This window comes from Prunus dulcis, chromosome 5 (assembly GCF_902201215.1).
Source record: "Prunus dulcis chromosome 5, ALMONDv2, whole genome shotgun sequence".
NCBI classification, from domain to species: domain Eukaryota; kingdom Viridiplantae; phylum Streptophyta; class Magnoliopsida; order Rosales; family Rosaceae; genus Prunus; species Prunus dulcis.
This window is the reverse complement of record NC_047654.1, coordinates 12,375,156-12,389,188: the sequence shown is the minus strand read 5'-3', so window position 1 is coordinate 12,389,188 and position 14,033 is coordinate 12,375,156. Positions and strand designations below refer to the sequence as shown.

The following is a 14,033-nucleotide window of genomic DNA, read 5'->3' as shown; positions in this document are numbered from 1 at the left end:
AAGTGAGTTCACATTTGTATACAGTAAAAAAAAAAAAAAATCAATCATATTCAAGCGCGAGCGAGAGATCATCAGAAATGGCAATACCAACAGGGTCTTTAGCGCTTAAATCAGTCACGCTCGAGAGATACGTGGTCTACATACACAAAGAAGTCTACCCGCTGAATGATGTTCTCGAATGCTCCGGACAGGATCCTGAGAGCGCAGACGCAACGTTCCAAGTGGCGGCGGACGCTCAGGACGCCAGTCTGGTGAATATAAAATCCTCCAACGGCAAATACTGGAGGAGGGCAGACAATGAGAGTTCGTGGATTGTGTCCGATGCTGTCGAGATACATGAAGATCAAGACTCGTGGGAGTGTACACTCTTCAGGCCTGTGAAGGTTGATGACGACCCACAAAACAACAGATACAGATTCCAACACGCGCAACTCGGATACTATATACAGCCAGTCGCTAAATGGGAGGGTGAACTCATACTCAATGCATACCAAGAAGCCACCGACGACGACCAAATCTTTGAAGTCATTTCCAAAGAGACTCAAACATTATAATCCTATTAAGTTAATTTGATGTTTGTGGGTAGCGTCGCTGGAAACCCTCACGAGACTTCACTCGTCCCATCAGGGTCACCTATGGGTTTAAAAGGCTTGTTGCATATGCTAAATGTAATCGCGTTCCTTGCGAAAGTGTCATTTTTCTTAAGTTTTCCTTCTGTTGTGATTTGGGTTTCAATAATATTGCATGCAGCTGCTGCTCATGCATTAATGTATGTAACCTATAGCTAAGACTATCTGTGGGAATAAAAGTTGTGCTTCTTTTGTTTTACTATTCCAATCTAGATTACTTGATGCATTCATGCATTACTTTCATGATCCAAGAATTACTCGGGTCCTTGACTATTACAAGGTCAGTGAGAATAATTGACACTGAGAATTGTCAAGCCAGATAAATAATAATAGCTCAATCCATGAATTTCAAGGTAGGCACATTAGAAAATCGAAAGGGGAATTAAAGATTCTAACAAAATTCTCAACACATATATTAACATCTCATAACTTTTGTTCCAACCGTGATAAACATTTATCATTTAATCGATAAATGATATTCAGCAGAGAACTCTAACAACTGCGAAGCTCTAGCAACTTCAAGCAGTTTGATTAGTTTCTCATTTCCACCAATACACGCTTCATCAAGTGGAGTGCTTCCCCATCTGCAATCTGGAAGTAGACTAATTAGAAAGGTTAAACATGCATGTTGGAATTATTTATTTTTTAAATAGGCAGTCCCTTGCTTTAGTCTAAACAGAATTATCAGAATACTGTTGATCTTCTCGTCTATTGCCCCTATAACTTCATGTATAGAAAAAGGAACTTGTTTGTGAAATTACTTATAGGATGACTAAGAATGTCTAAAGAGGGGTGAATATGCCAATTTAAAATTATAATCAATAAACAAAAATTAAACTTCGTAATAGGATTGATAATCCTCAAACGTGTTGAGCATAAAATAAAAGAACACGTAGAGAATTATTTTATGTGGTAAAACGTCACCTTTGGGAAAAATATACACTGGACTCCTCCTTGCAACACAAATCCACTATAGAACGATAATTACAAAAAGTACTTACACACTTATCCTAGACATTTTCTAAATAATGCTTACCGACTTCTTTGTAACTCAACTTATGTCACGGGATGATCTTTCGACGCTCCTTATGTTGAACATAATAAGGGTCACGATTACTTCAAGCTCGCCAGAGGAAAACCGCCACCACGGTCTTGGGGCCCTCAACCATGTGAGTCACCGAACGTGCAAATGAATGCAATATGAATGATGAAAGTGTTTGATAAATTATCAAGTAAACATGAAACACTTGATGACTTATCTCAAGGATATACACAACGACTTTTTTTAGGAATTCTAGATGCTCAAACAAATATATCTTCCAAGGGGAATTGCATAAAGTCGAGATCAAATCTTGCTAATCAGATTTGATTCTTTCCACAATTGTCAGCTTATGCAAGCTTTCAAATACCTTACAATCCCATCTTTTTATACAAGGAAACCATATTAATCAATGAAATCAATTTGGGTATTAAAAGAAACATGCTCTCCAAGTCAAATATGAAAAAGGACATTTTTACTTAAACTAGAATAAGGTCCAATAAGGAAAATAATCTCAAGAGATAAAATTTAATCCTATTAAAAATAAGACTAATATAAAAGCATTTGAGTGAAAATAACTCCAACTAGGAATCGTATAATGAATGGATGATTATGTCATAATTTACCTGAAATCAAGTTCCTTATATCTATCAAGTTATACTTCGAAAATCGGGGATTGAATGTGTTGCGCCAAAACTTTCAGTAAGAGATATTCACACACTAATTCCCAACCTATGCTACAGTTTAGGAAATGCCAATACAATTTTCATACTAACAATCTCCCCCTTTGACATTTCCTAGACAAAACACATATTACAAGTAAAAATAAAATGCATGGGATTTAACAAATGAAAGCTACTCTAAACTCGAAGCTCTAAATCCCTACACATTATGAAACAACAAAACCAGTGAAGCATGTGGGAGAAGAAATGTAATTCAAAGCAAACTTACAACATCACTCCCCCTTTAATTCCACAACACAATCTTTCCCCGTTTTTATCATAATTTCACACAGTCATCTCTTCCCCTTTTTGTCAGGAAACCCAAAAGGCAAAGAAAGAACATAAGGGAACATATATAATAACAAAAATAAGAGGAGAAAATCAGTTTGCAATCCCAACATATAAAGGCATAGAGATTAACCAAAGAAGCATTAAGGGGCTTTATCTTGTCCTGCTTTTCATTCTTTCCCTCTAAGTACGATTTATGTGTTTGTAGATAAAGTTGTTGTGGTATCATTGTTAAAAAAATGTATGACAACTTTGGAAAGTCCCAGGCCAAATGAAAAAAGAAAATCTTTTGCTTCTTCTTTGATTAAGGGTGGCCTCTTTTCTTAATTTAGAACAAAAATTAATACAAAAAATTTCAACCTTAGATGCCAAGTTTGTTAATTTATGTAAAAGATGCCCACTAACAAGGCCCCGAATTTTTTAGAATAAAGCCTAAAAAGCATCAATTACACACATAAAATTGCAACTATAACTCTTGGGCAAAAAGATTTTATAAGGGGCTCATTTTTTTGGGGGCCCTGTGCCATCGCTTAGCCCGCACACCTTGTGGCCGGGCCTCATTGATGATGACAAGAGTTTGGAACATTTTGAGGATGCTAATGTCTCTTTCATTCCAAGAATAGCTCATTTATTAGCAAAATGCTCGACTTGAAATACTAATATAAATGCTTTTACTAACAGAAATAAAATGCTACTTTTGACAAAGTTCTATCAGATGCTATTAAGGAGTACTTTGCCTTGTAAAAAATTTGCATATTGTCATCTATCAAGTAAGAATTGCTTGTTGCACAGCCTGAGAGTTGAACAAAACTTTAGCTCACATTGTTGCTGAAAATCCAAAACCCCTAAGCAAATATTTCCGATCGTATAACTTTATTAATTCCTCTTACAGTCTCATATATAGAATGAATTTGACTATGTAAACAATCTGCAACAGTGAATTCATGAACAAGGCCATCTACTTCTATGAGAGAGCAGCCAGGCTGCTTTTGGATACCCTGAAGAGGCATACCTTTCCTCAGCTTGTTCACATCAAACCACCTTGATGTTGAAGCATATAAATTGGATAATAAAACACGAGACTCAAACCTTCTTGGTTCCAAATTCTCAATATTTCTGGCAGCAAATTCTGCCAACTCTGTGTTCCCGTAAGTCCTGCATGCAAAAAGCAGAGAATATGACCACATCAGGATGAATGGGCATAGCTCTTATGAACTTCTCAGCCTCATTTAACAAATTTGCTCCACCAAGAAGATCCACCATGCACCCATAGTGTTCAATGCGATGCCAGGAACGAGTTTATAAATTTCAGACATGGCTTTGAAATACCGAAAACCCTTTTCCACAAAACCTCCATGGCTACATGCAGACAGGACCCCAAGGAATGTGACCTCATTTCGCCTGATATTACTTGACGCTTCCATTTGTGAAAACATTTCCAATGCTCTAACAGAATCCCCATTCATAGCAAGACCTGTACTCATGGCAGTCCATGTAAACACATCTCTTGAGCTCATGCCATGAAAAATTTCAAGAGCCCTTTCAATGTCTCCACACTTGGAGTACATGTCAATCAAAGCATTCTTCCCTGACATGTTCATGTCAATGCCGCTTCTTTCGCAGTAGGTATGCACCCACCTTCCATGGTCCAATGCACCTGAATGCCCACATGCAGATATAACACAAGCAACCATTGCCGCGTCTGCTTCAACTCCTTCTAATTGCATCTCACGAAACAATTCTATCGTGTCCTTGAACGAGCTTGACTGCGTATAGCCTGCAATCATAGAAGTCCAAGACACCACATTTCTGTGTGGAACTCTGTCGAAAACCTTTCGAGCATCATCCATTCGCCCGCACTTCGCATACACGTCGATCAAAGACGAACCCAGGAAGACATCCAACGCAAACCCGCTTCCAAGCACCAACCCATGAATTTTCCTCCCCAAACCAAGAGAACCCAACCTCGCAGACGCAGTGAGAGCACTGACCAAAGTCACCTTATCGGGCCTCGTAGACCAATCACTGAGCGTTTCCTCAAACACCTGGAGGGCATCCCAGTTGCGATGCCTCTGTAAACACCCAGAAATAACGCTGTTCCAAGACACCACGTCGCGAACCAGACCCGGTACCAAGTCGAAGACTTTACGAGCAGATTCAAGTAGGCCACACGCAGAGTACATAGAGACGAGGCCATTTTGAACGAAAACGTCGTCATGCAGTCCGAGAATGAGTGTCAAAGCGTGAAGCTCTTGGCCTTTGTGGGGAAGCTGGAGACGACTGCACGCTTTGAAGAGGAAAGGGAAGGAGTAGTTGTCCGGTAGGAGATGGGGAAAACGACGACGTATGAAGTTGTAGAGATAAAGAGCTTCTTGTGGGGAGGAGCTGTGAGAGTAGGCTTTGAAGATGAAGTTGCAGGCGAAGACATTTGGGTTTTGAATCTGAGAGAAAAGGGCGCGAGAAAAGCCGAGACCGTGAGGGAGAGAGCGAAGGCGGAGCTTGCTTGAGACGAACGAGTCGTGGGCTAAGACGCCTGAAGTAATGGCGTGGGACAAAAGCTCGTAAAACTGCTTGGCCTCGTGCTCTCCGTTGCACTTTTCTAACAGAGCAGGCCATTTTGATTTTGTTGTGAGCAGTCGAATTAACAATTTGCCATTGAAGGCTCGTTCGTTGATTTTGATGTGCTTATAAATTATAAATTATAAATTATACTGTGCTTAACAAAAAAAAATTATAATGTTACATATCACTTATTTTATTTAAATATAAACAATATTGAGAGATGAGGACATAGAATATAAGACCTCAAGTGTAAGAATAAATGTCATTTTTAATACGAAATGCTAAACCATATAGAAATTATGATAAACTCCCCAGTGGGCAAATTTTTACGGGAAACATCATCAATGCCAAGAGCCCTGATATATGTTCATAACAAAATTAGTCCACCTTCAAGGAAAATTGTATGATGTACGTAATTATCTTAATAAGTTTTTCTTTTTTTGGGGTAAATACCATGAGGTGTCCCCACATCCGAAGGATGGGATTAATCTTCGCTCGGGTTCGGCTTGCCCTTGTTCAACCACACCTGCGTCTAAATTTGAAATGAGATAGAACTCTGGATGTATCCCTTGCTGCATATCCAAGGCAGTTCTCATCACTTTCTCAGAGCTCATTGTTGACTGTGCAACCATAAACAGACACTGTATAGCAAGCAAATCAAACATCGGATGAATCCCAGATACAATTCCACACAAAGGTGAATGATCACCCAACAATTACCGACTGCCGGTAGATGCTTTGAATTCCAATACCAACAGTTCCATATGAAGTTATTAATATGTACATTACAAGAAGGGAAATCTTCTTTTCTTTTATGGTCTCATTTCAGGGAGTTTTCAACATCGATTACAAACTAGAATTCCATTTTTTTTTATTTTTTAAACTAGCCTCTGGAGAGCTTCAGTTGCATATTGAATCCATGAGCAGCATAGAAATCTATCATTTCTTGCGTATCCTTCGTTCCACCTGTCACACTACCAGAAACGTTTTTCATACTTGCCACGTAAATGCACAAGTTCATTATTCTTCATATTCTCTCCACTGCAGCCACTCCAAACCCCGAACCACAGACAGCCTCAAGTATACTCTCCACAGCAGCCTCTCTAAACATTCATATCGTGAATAAACTCCAAAAATTCAGAGAAGAATTTCCTCGTGTCTTCATCTAGTTGTTCGATCTTGATCGGAGAGTAATAGTGTTGATTCATGTTGCTAATAAACCATCATAGCGTGAATACAATCCAAAAACTCTGGGAAGAACTCCCTCACGTCTTCATCCAGTGATTATCGTGGTTGGAGGGCGGTAGTGTTGCAAATAAACCTCAACAAATCAATAGCAGTACCTCCACTATAGTCTGAATTTTTGTAAGCATAAATGCACCTCATATAATACTTCCACTTCTTCATTTTGCTATTTTCATTCCAATTCAACAAGCTATCAAAATGAGGAGAACTCAACACCTACTCCAATTTTTTCGAACGAACCGTATGTAGATGTATGCAATTGTGAAGATCTTCAACATATGTCATCATGTCCACAGCATCCATAAAAAACGGATGGCCTTTAATTCTGTCCACATAATCATCATACCTAAAACAAAACAAACAAAATGTCAAAAACAGATATTCATGCAGTTATAATACAAAACAAACTTACAACAAATGCACAAGACTGACAAAACTTTAGATGAAACTTACGACAAAAGCGCTACACTAACAAAACAATAGATGAACCAATCCTTCTCTGCCCAGCAACCAATGGAATTGGGATGACTATGTCTCTGCAATTCAAAAAACAAAGAATCCAACATTGTTTGCAAATCACGGAAGTCCTTAACCTTGTTCCCCAGCTGCTCAGAAGGATCAGGGATGGGAGATGCTGCTGAGGTTGAGAGAACCACGACCTGTCAAATTTGTTTTGGTTGGGAGATGCTGCTTATTTAAAAGCAGAGAATGTGCATTTGTCGTCTTTTTCGTTTTGTCATGATCGGATATCTCGTCCCTTGATGTTTGTTCGGTGTGACAAGGGGGTGCCTTGCTGGAAGGGTGGGCTGCTATCTGCTATCCGAATTTTGAATCCACGTTGGAAGAGTGGCTGAGTCCTTCCAACAAGGAACCCACTTTGTCACACCGGACATCAAAGGACGAGATATCCGATCATGACAAAACCAAAAAGACAACAAATAGACATTCTATGCTTCTAAATAAGCAACATCACCCATCCCAACCAAAACAAATTTGACGGTCATAGTTCTCCTATGAAATTCAACATAACCACGCCATTACAGTATGCGTCCACGGAAGTGCTAGGGAAAGAAAACCTATTCAGCCAAGCACCCAAAACTAGATCCTTAGCTTGCAACTCGAAATCTTGTCTAATTTGGTCCAGAAAATATCCCTGCTCTTGTATTATGTTCTCAAATACATGTTGCTGCTCTTTCAATGCGTTAGCAAAAACAAGTTGCCGCTCTAGCATTGCGTTTTTAGAAACAAGTTGTTGCTGCAGTACCTGCTTATCCATAATCTGAAACCACTCACAGAAAATCGACATAATTTCAGGCTGTTAGCTAAGGATTTTAACAAAAGTTGAACCAATAAATTGGGAGAGTTACATCTGTTTTGAACATAAATCTAAGAGTCTAAACATATATAAATACAAAAAACAGGAGTAGGGCATTGGTCACAGAAATAAAAGTCTACACAAAATTAGGGAGAGTTAAGTCTAAAAATAGAGTGAAAATCACAGAATATATATAAGAGGGTAAAAATATCAATGAAAATCACAGAATGCAAAACATACGATTAGGGCATTAGTCACAGAAATAAAAGTCTAAACAAATACATATATAATTATAAGAATGAAAGTCACATAATGTATATAAGAGTCTAAACATATCAACGAAAATCGCAGAATTTTACATATATTTGGATAAGCTAATGCACATGAGTCTCTAAGCAGGGGAAATCAGAGAAAGGCAAAGAATTTGAAATTTACATTAAAGCATTGCATATTCAGATGGCAACCAGAAAATCAACAAGACAGAGAGAGACAGAGAGAGACACAGAGACAGAGAGAGGGAAACCTCTTGAACGAGAGAGCACTCAGACCAATGAAAGGAGAGAGAACTCAGACCAATCCGTCCGATTAGAAAATAGAGAACAGATCTGAAGAGAAAAGATCTTCAGATATCATAGCCATCTTACTCCAAACACAAAATACAAAACGTGGGAAAAAAATTGTTTATATTTTCATAAAAATAAAATATAGACGCAAAACTTGAATTGAGTTGGCCCAATACTCATTTTGGGCTTTGACCTGGCCCAATACTAAGAAAGAACAGAACCAAAAGTTGGTCGCAAACTCGCGAGGGACGCAACGATGCGTCAAGTTTGTGACGTGGCGATACGCCATTGGCCCATTGAACGTGGCACGTGATTTGATTGGTGGAAGCAAGTCGAAGGCAGCGTTGTAGAGATCTATATGTAGAAGAACTAGAACTCAGTATCGAGAAAGGAGTTGTCAAGGAACTCGAAAGAGCGAGAGAGAGAAACAGAGAGATAAAGATGGTTAGGGTTCGCGCTGGTGTCGTTCCGGTGCTGTTTCTGCTCGTAGCTTGCTTTTCATTTCAGCAGTTATTTGCTTCCGACGATACGGTAATGAATCTGACTCTTCTCCTTCCTTTGCAGTTGTTAGAGTTCTAAGCTTTAAGTCTCAGATTCAATCCCAATTGCTAATGAATTTTGATTGATTTGGCGTTTTAGGTCTTTTACGACTCATTTGATGAAACATTTGAAGGTCGCTGGACCGTTTCTAGCAAAGATGACTACCAAGGTTCGTCCTTTCTTCCATTTTTATGCAAAAAGCTGATATCTTTATGTTAATGAATGCGTATTTGGTTGTAGATATTGGATCGTTTTGCGATCGATCTGAATTGTATTAAAAAGGTTGCCATGTATGTATGCCAAACTTAGATCATTGTGCTAAGCTATCAGCTCTAGATGGACTTAGACGACCATACAAACAGTTCGATGGGAAAACTTGTAAATTTTTGCCTTTTACATTCATGAATATTTTACATGATAGGATTTTCAAGGTGTATAATGAAGATTTATCAGTAATGAGTCCTTCTGTTATGATGGGATTGTTTATTGTGGGCTTGGATTTTGTTCTTGGGCGATCACATGGTTTCTGTGAATCATAGTGATCCCATAACAGAAACGAAGTTTTTTTTAATGTTACCTGCTTAACCAACCTGAAAATTGTAGCTCATCCATCATGATTTTGGTATATTTCTTTCCATTTTGTGTGTTGGAAACTTATTTTATTTTCTAATTTGCATTTAGGTCTGTGGACTCATTCAAAGAGTGAGGGACATGAGGATTATGGCCTTCTTGTGAGTGAGAAGGCTAAGAAGTACGCAATAGTGAAGGAGCTTGAGAAGCCTGTGAGTCTGAAGGATGGAACTGTCGTCCTCCAATTTGAGACTCGTCTCCAAAACGGGCTTGAATGTGGTGGTGCCTATCTGAAATACCTTCGACCGCAGGAGGCTGGATGGGAACCTAAGATATTCGACAATGAGTCTCCTTATTCGATCATGTTTGGACCTGACAAATGTGGACTCACAAACAAGGTTCACTTTATTTTTAAGCATAAGAATCCCAAGACCGGAGAGTACGTTGAGCACCATCTGACGACCCCTCCCTCTGTTCCATCTGACAAACTTTCTCATGTGTACACTGCCATTCTGAAACCTGACAATGAGTTGCGAATTCTAGTTGATGGGGAGGAGAAGAGGAAGGCGAATTTCCTATCAGCTGATGATTTTATGCCTCCTCTTATTCCTACCAAGACAATTCCTGATCCAGAAGATAAGAAGCCTGAGGATTGGGATGAGAGAGCCAAAATCCCAGACCCTAATGCTGTAAAGCCAGAGGACTGGGACGAGGATGCACCCCTTGAAATTGTAGATGAAGAAGCAGAGAAACCTGAAGGATGGTTGGATGATGAGCCTGAGGAGATAGATGATCCTGATGCCACAAAACCAGAAGATTGGGATGATGAGGAGGATGGTGAATTTGAAGCCCCAAAGATCGAAAACCCAAAGTGTGTGACAGCCCCTGGTTGTGGTGAATGGAAGAGGCCAATGAAGAGAAATCCAGCTTACAAGGGAAAATGGCATGCCCCACTCATCGACAACCCTAATTACAAGGGTATCTGGAAGCCTCAGGAGATTCCAAACCCCAGTTACTTTGAAGCTGACCAACCAGACTTTGAGCCTGTAGCTGCTGTTGGCATTGAGATTTGGACAATGCAAGATGGTATATTGTTCGACAACATTTTGATCACAAAAGATGAGAAAGTTGCAGAAACATACCGGGAAACCACCTGGAAACCAAAATTTGAAGTTGAGAAAGAGAAACAAAAGGATGAGGAAGATGTTCAGGGTTCAGAAGGGTTCCTCTCCAGCTTCCAGGTAAAGCTTTCTGCAATATCAGTTCTATTTGGTTTTATGGCATTTATATGATGGTTAGTTGGCACGGTTATTGAATGTATTTTCAATTCCTGCAGAAGAAAGTATTTGACCTCCTATACACCGTAGCTGATATTCCCTTCTTAAGTGCCCACAAGTCTAAGATAATTGTAAGTCATCAGTATTTTGTTCATGATCTGTTTTGAGGGTGATTTTTGTGGAATGCACCCTAAAATCCAAGCTTGTCTTGCAGGATCTCATTGAAAAGGCAGAGCAACAACCGAATCTCACCGTTGGCATCATTGTCTCCATTGCGGTGATCATCTTCACAGTTTTTATCAAGCTACTCTTTGGTGGGAAGAAACCTGTAAGTGTTGAAGGCCCTTTAGAAGAACTAAAGAAATACTCGTTATTGCTGTCGCTAAATGTTGCTTTGTCTTTGTGTTGTGCAGGCAATAGTTGAGAAGAAAACCACTGGAACGGCCGATGCTTCAAGCAGTGAGGAAAAGGAAGAAGAGAAGGAGAAGGAAGGTACTTCCTCTGAGAACGAGAAGGAAACAGCTGCTGCTCCCCGCCGAAGGACAGTAAGGCGTGAAAACTGAAGTGAGAAGAGGGAAAGCTACTGATTACAATCTTCACTTCCTTTATCATCAAATTTTGAGCCTAGTTGTTTTTGTGTAGGTCATTCTTGAATGTCGGAATTTTTTTCTTTTGCCTTTTTTAGCCTTTGTGTTGAAACAGTTAATGTATCAGGAGTGTAAATGACAGATCTATTAAGCTGTGATACTTCATTTCCAGATTTCTATGACAGCAGATGATATTGTTATTGTAGTTCCGTCCTGACTCTAATTGTTGTTGCTAAACCAAATGTTACATAGCTAATCCCTCTTTCTTCGACTTGAAATTCCATTGAAATTTGTGTTCTCCGTTAAAAAAAAATAAAGAAACAAAGAATAAAACTTTGATGGAATAGAAAACGAAGAATACTATTTAAAAGATAAGGAGTTGAAAATTACTAAAAAACGAACCTATTTTCAGAGATTATAAAATCATTGGTTTCAAAATTTGCAAAATAAAAGATGCTCCTCAACGCGAAAAGGTCGATGTTAGTCAAAATTTGATGTTGATGGAGAAAAAAATTTCGGTGTTTGATTGCGAACTAACAATTCTGCTGATTGCAAAATTAATAGGAAAACTTATTTACACCATTTTGGTCTAAAATCCCACATATAATTCTTTAGGGTATGCGATTTTGGTTAGCTGATTTTAAGAATTAGTATGAAATTGCATTTTTTTAATAAATGAACCCTTTGAGTACGTTTGGTTCACGAATTAAACTTCTTCGGAGTAAACTTTTCATGTCTAATCCCACGAGATGAGAATGGAGGATGTCCATTCCCATGTTTAGGAACGCTAGAAAATGAGGACTAGGAAAATGTTATTTTATCTCATTCTCATGTTTGGTTTGTGCAATATTAGAAATGAAAAGTTGATCGGTTTTCCAACACCACCCTTAATTTTTTATTATTAAAAGTTATTAATACGAAGAGTTTCTTAAGGGTCAAAAATGGTATTTTAAAATAATAATATGAGTAAGTTAGTCTAAAAAAATCACATTAAATGCTTTCCCCGGTGGGGGGAAAAAGTTTCCTAAGGTGAGCCAAGGGTTTGAACTTCCCCTTACATAGGAAGTTCAAACCCATGAGTCCATAATTGCATTCCCAAGAGTGCACTTACCAAACAAGGGAATACAATTTGAAACTCATTCCCAATCTCCTAAACCTTAAACTAAATGTGTCCTACCTTTTGAGAGCATGCTTTTTTTATGCCCCGAGAATGCTTTTATTGCACATTTTTATTACCAAGTAACCCCATTGTAAATTAGGGACATCTATTTTGTCCTTCAAAAACTCTTTGTATTTATTTAATAAACAGAAGAAGGAAAAAAAAAAATTAATTCCTTGTTGCACAAACGAACATTTGAATTGGAATGTGGGTTACATTCTCAAATAACTCATTCTGAGAATCAATCAAGCTAGGTTTCATTAAAAAGAAAAAAAAAAGAAAAAAAAGAAGAAGAGAAGAAATAAAGCAGAAACAAGACCAATTCAGCAATATAATATGATAACAAGCGGTATTTCCTATTGGAGACTTGAGAGAGTTCAACTCATCAATAGTGAAACCTCCTGCCACAGAGCCATGGGGTCAGATGGCTTTGTGTAACATCCACCGGATGGATGCATGAGAGTCGATGGTGAGATTTTATTTTCGGTTGGAGTCAATAACGACGTTCTTTTAGGTCTAATGATTGTCTAATATAGTATCAGAAATTTAATATATATTGTTAGCCTATTCGCAAACAACGTTTAGGTCAACTTTTCTTTTAAGTCTAATGATTATCTAATATAATTTCTAAAACTTGATATACGTTGAAGGGGCTTAGTGGTGGTTTTTTTTCCCTTATCCTCTTTTGCTTTCTTTTCTTACTAATATTGGGCAACGCATGTCGTGTGGGTGCAACAATAACAAACATCTTGCAAAATTTGAGCATGGGTAATAAGAGGAAGCTTGTACCACCACCACCTCATACAACAGCAGGCTGCGAAATTTGGGGCTCTGATTCAAATGAAATACCAGTTGTTCTGAAGTAGTGTGAAAGCTCATTGGAAAATTATTTTCGTTTTTATTATAAGAAAATTGGACAAGCTTGACCGAGATATAAATAAGGGTTAATTACAATTTAGTACTCTGTGGTTACACTCTTAAGACATGTTAATCCTCACATTCTCAATTTTTATAAAAACATATGTTGGTCTTTTAAATTTATGATAATGTGGTTTCACCGTTAGGGTTTCCACTATCTCTCCGTTAGTTGCCTACGTGGCACTATGGATCCCACATTTTTTAATTTTTTAATTTTAAATTAACTAAAATATGAATAAAATATTAAAAAACCAACTACAAAATAAGAATAAAATAAATATAAATAAAATGGCTAAATTTTAGCAAGGTCTCTTGACTGTTACTTGACTTTACTTTTTGTCCCTCATGTTGCAAAATTGTTATGGTTGTCCTTCAATTAGATCTCGCGTTGCACCACTAGTCCTTTCATCAATTATGTTTGTTTTTCTGTCAAAATTGATCACATGTCAGACACATAATAGATATTTTAGAAGTAACTAAGACTTTTACCTAGCCACCACCTTCTACCTAAACCCAACCGCACGCCATCCTCTTCCCCCAAAATATACCTCACCAACCCAACAACCCAAACCATCCCAGATGGCTCAAAGCCTCCAGCACCTTATGGTGATAAATTCCA

General features: G+C 38.2%; 2 protein-coding genes, 1 long non-coding RNA gene and 1 pseudogene across 3 annotated transcripts; 2 read left to right on the top strand and 2 right to left on the bottom strand.

Moving 5' to 3' along the window:
• The first annotated feature begins 77 nt into the window (after positions 1 to 77).
• Positions 78 to 554, top strand: LOC117629054. Its single transcript, XM_034361575.1, has one exon. The coding sequence runs from the start codon at positions 78 to 80 to the stop codon at positions 552 to 554; it is 477 nt and encodes a 158-aa protein (XP_034217466.1).
• A 2,959-nt stretch (positions 555 to 3,513) lies between these two features.
• LOC117629053 lies at positions 3,514 to 5,470 on the bottom strand (annotated as a pseudogene).
• Positions 5,471 to 5,490: 20 nt separating this feature from the next.
• LOC117629355 lies at positions 5,491 to 8,439 on the bottom strand. Its single transcript, XR_004586071.1, has 3 exons — positions 8,324 to 8,439; positions 6,939 to 7,764; positions 5,491 to 6,831 (listed from the first exon to the last, which is right to left on the bottom strand). It is a non-coding gene; the product is annotated as an uncharacterized LOC117629355 (long non-coding RNA).
• A 305-nt stretch (positions 8,440 to 8,744) lies between these two features.
• On the top strand, positions 8,745 to 11,546 carry LOC117629354 (calnexin homolog 1-like). The gene is made up of 6 exons (XM_034361912.1): positions 8,745 to 8,894; positions 9,003 to 9,072; positions 9,585 to 10,714; positions 10,810 to 10,881; positions 10,965 to 11,078; positions 11,164 to 11,546. Exons 1-6 carry the CDS (start codon positions 8,805 to 8,807, stop codon positions 11,311 to 11,313), a joined length of 1,626 nt encoding a protein of 541 aa, XP_034217803.1. The 5' UTR covers positions 8,745 to 8,804; the 3' UTR covers positions 11,314 to 11,546.
• Positions 11,547 to 14,033: the final 2,487 nt, after the last annotated feature.

Coding starts and splice junctions, on each gene's coding strand:
- LOC117629054 (XM_034361575.1), top strand. CDS start 78: ATGGCAATACCAACAGGGTCTTTAGCGCTTAAATCAGTCACGCTCGAG.
- LOC117629354 (XM_034361912.1), top strand. CDS start 8,805: ATGGTTAGGGTTCGCGCTGGTGTCGTTCCGGTGCTGTTTCTGCTCGTA. Junction 10,882..10,964: donor CCCACAAGTCTAAGATAATT/GTAAGTCATCAG, acceptor CTTGTCTTGCAG/GATCTCATTGAAAAGGCAGA. Junction 11,079..11,163: donor TCTTTGGTGGGAAGAAACCT/GTAAGTGTTGAA, acceptor TGTGTTGTGCAG/GCAATAGTTGAGAAGAAAAC.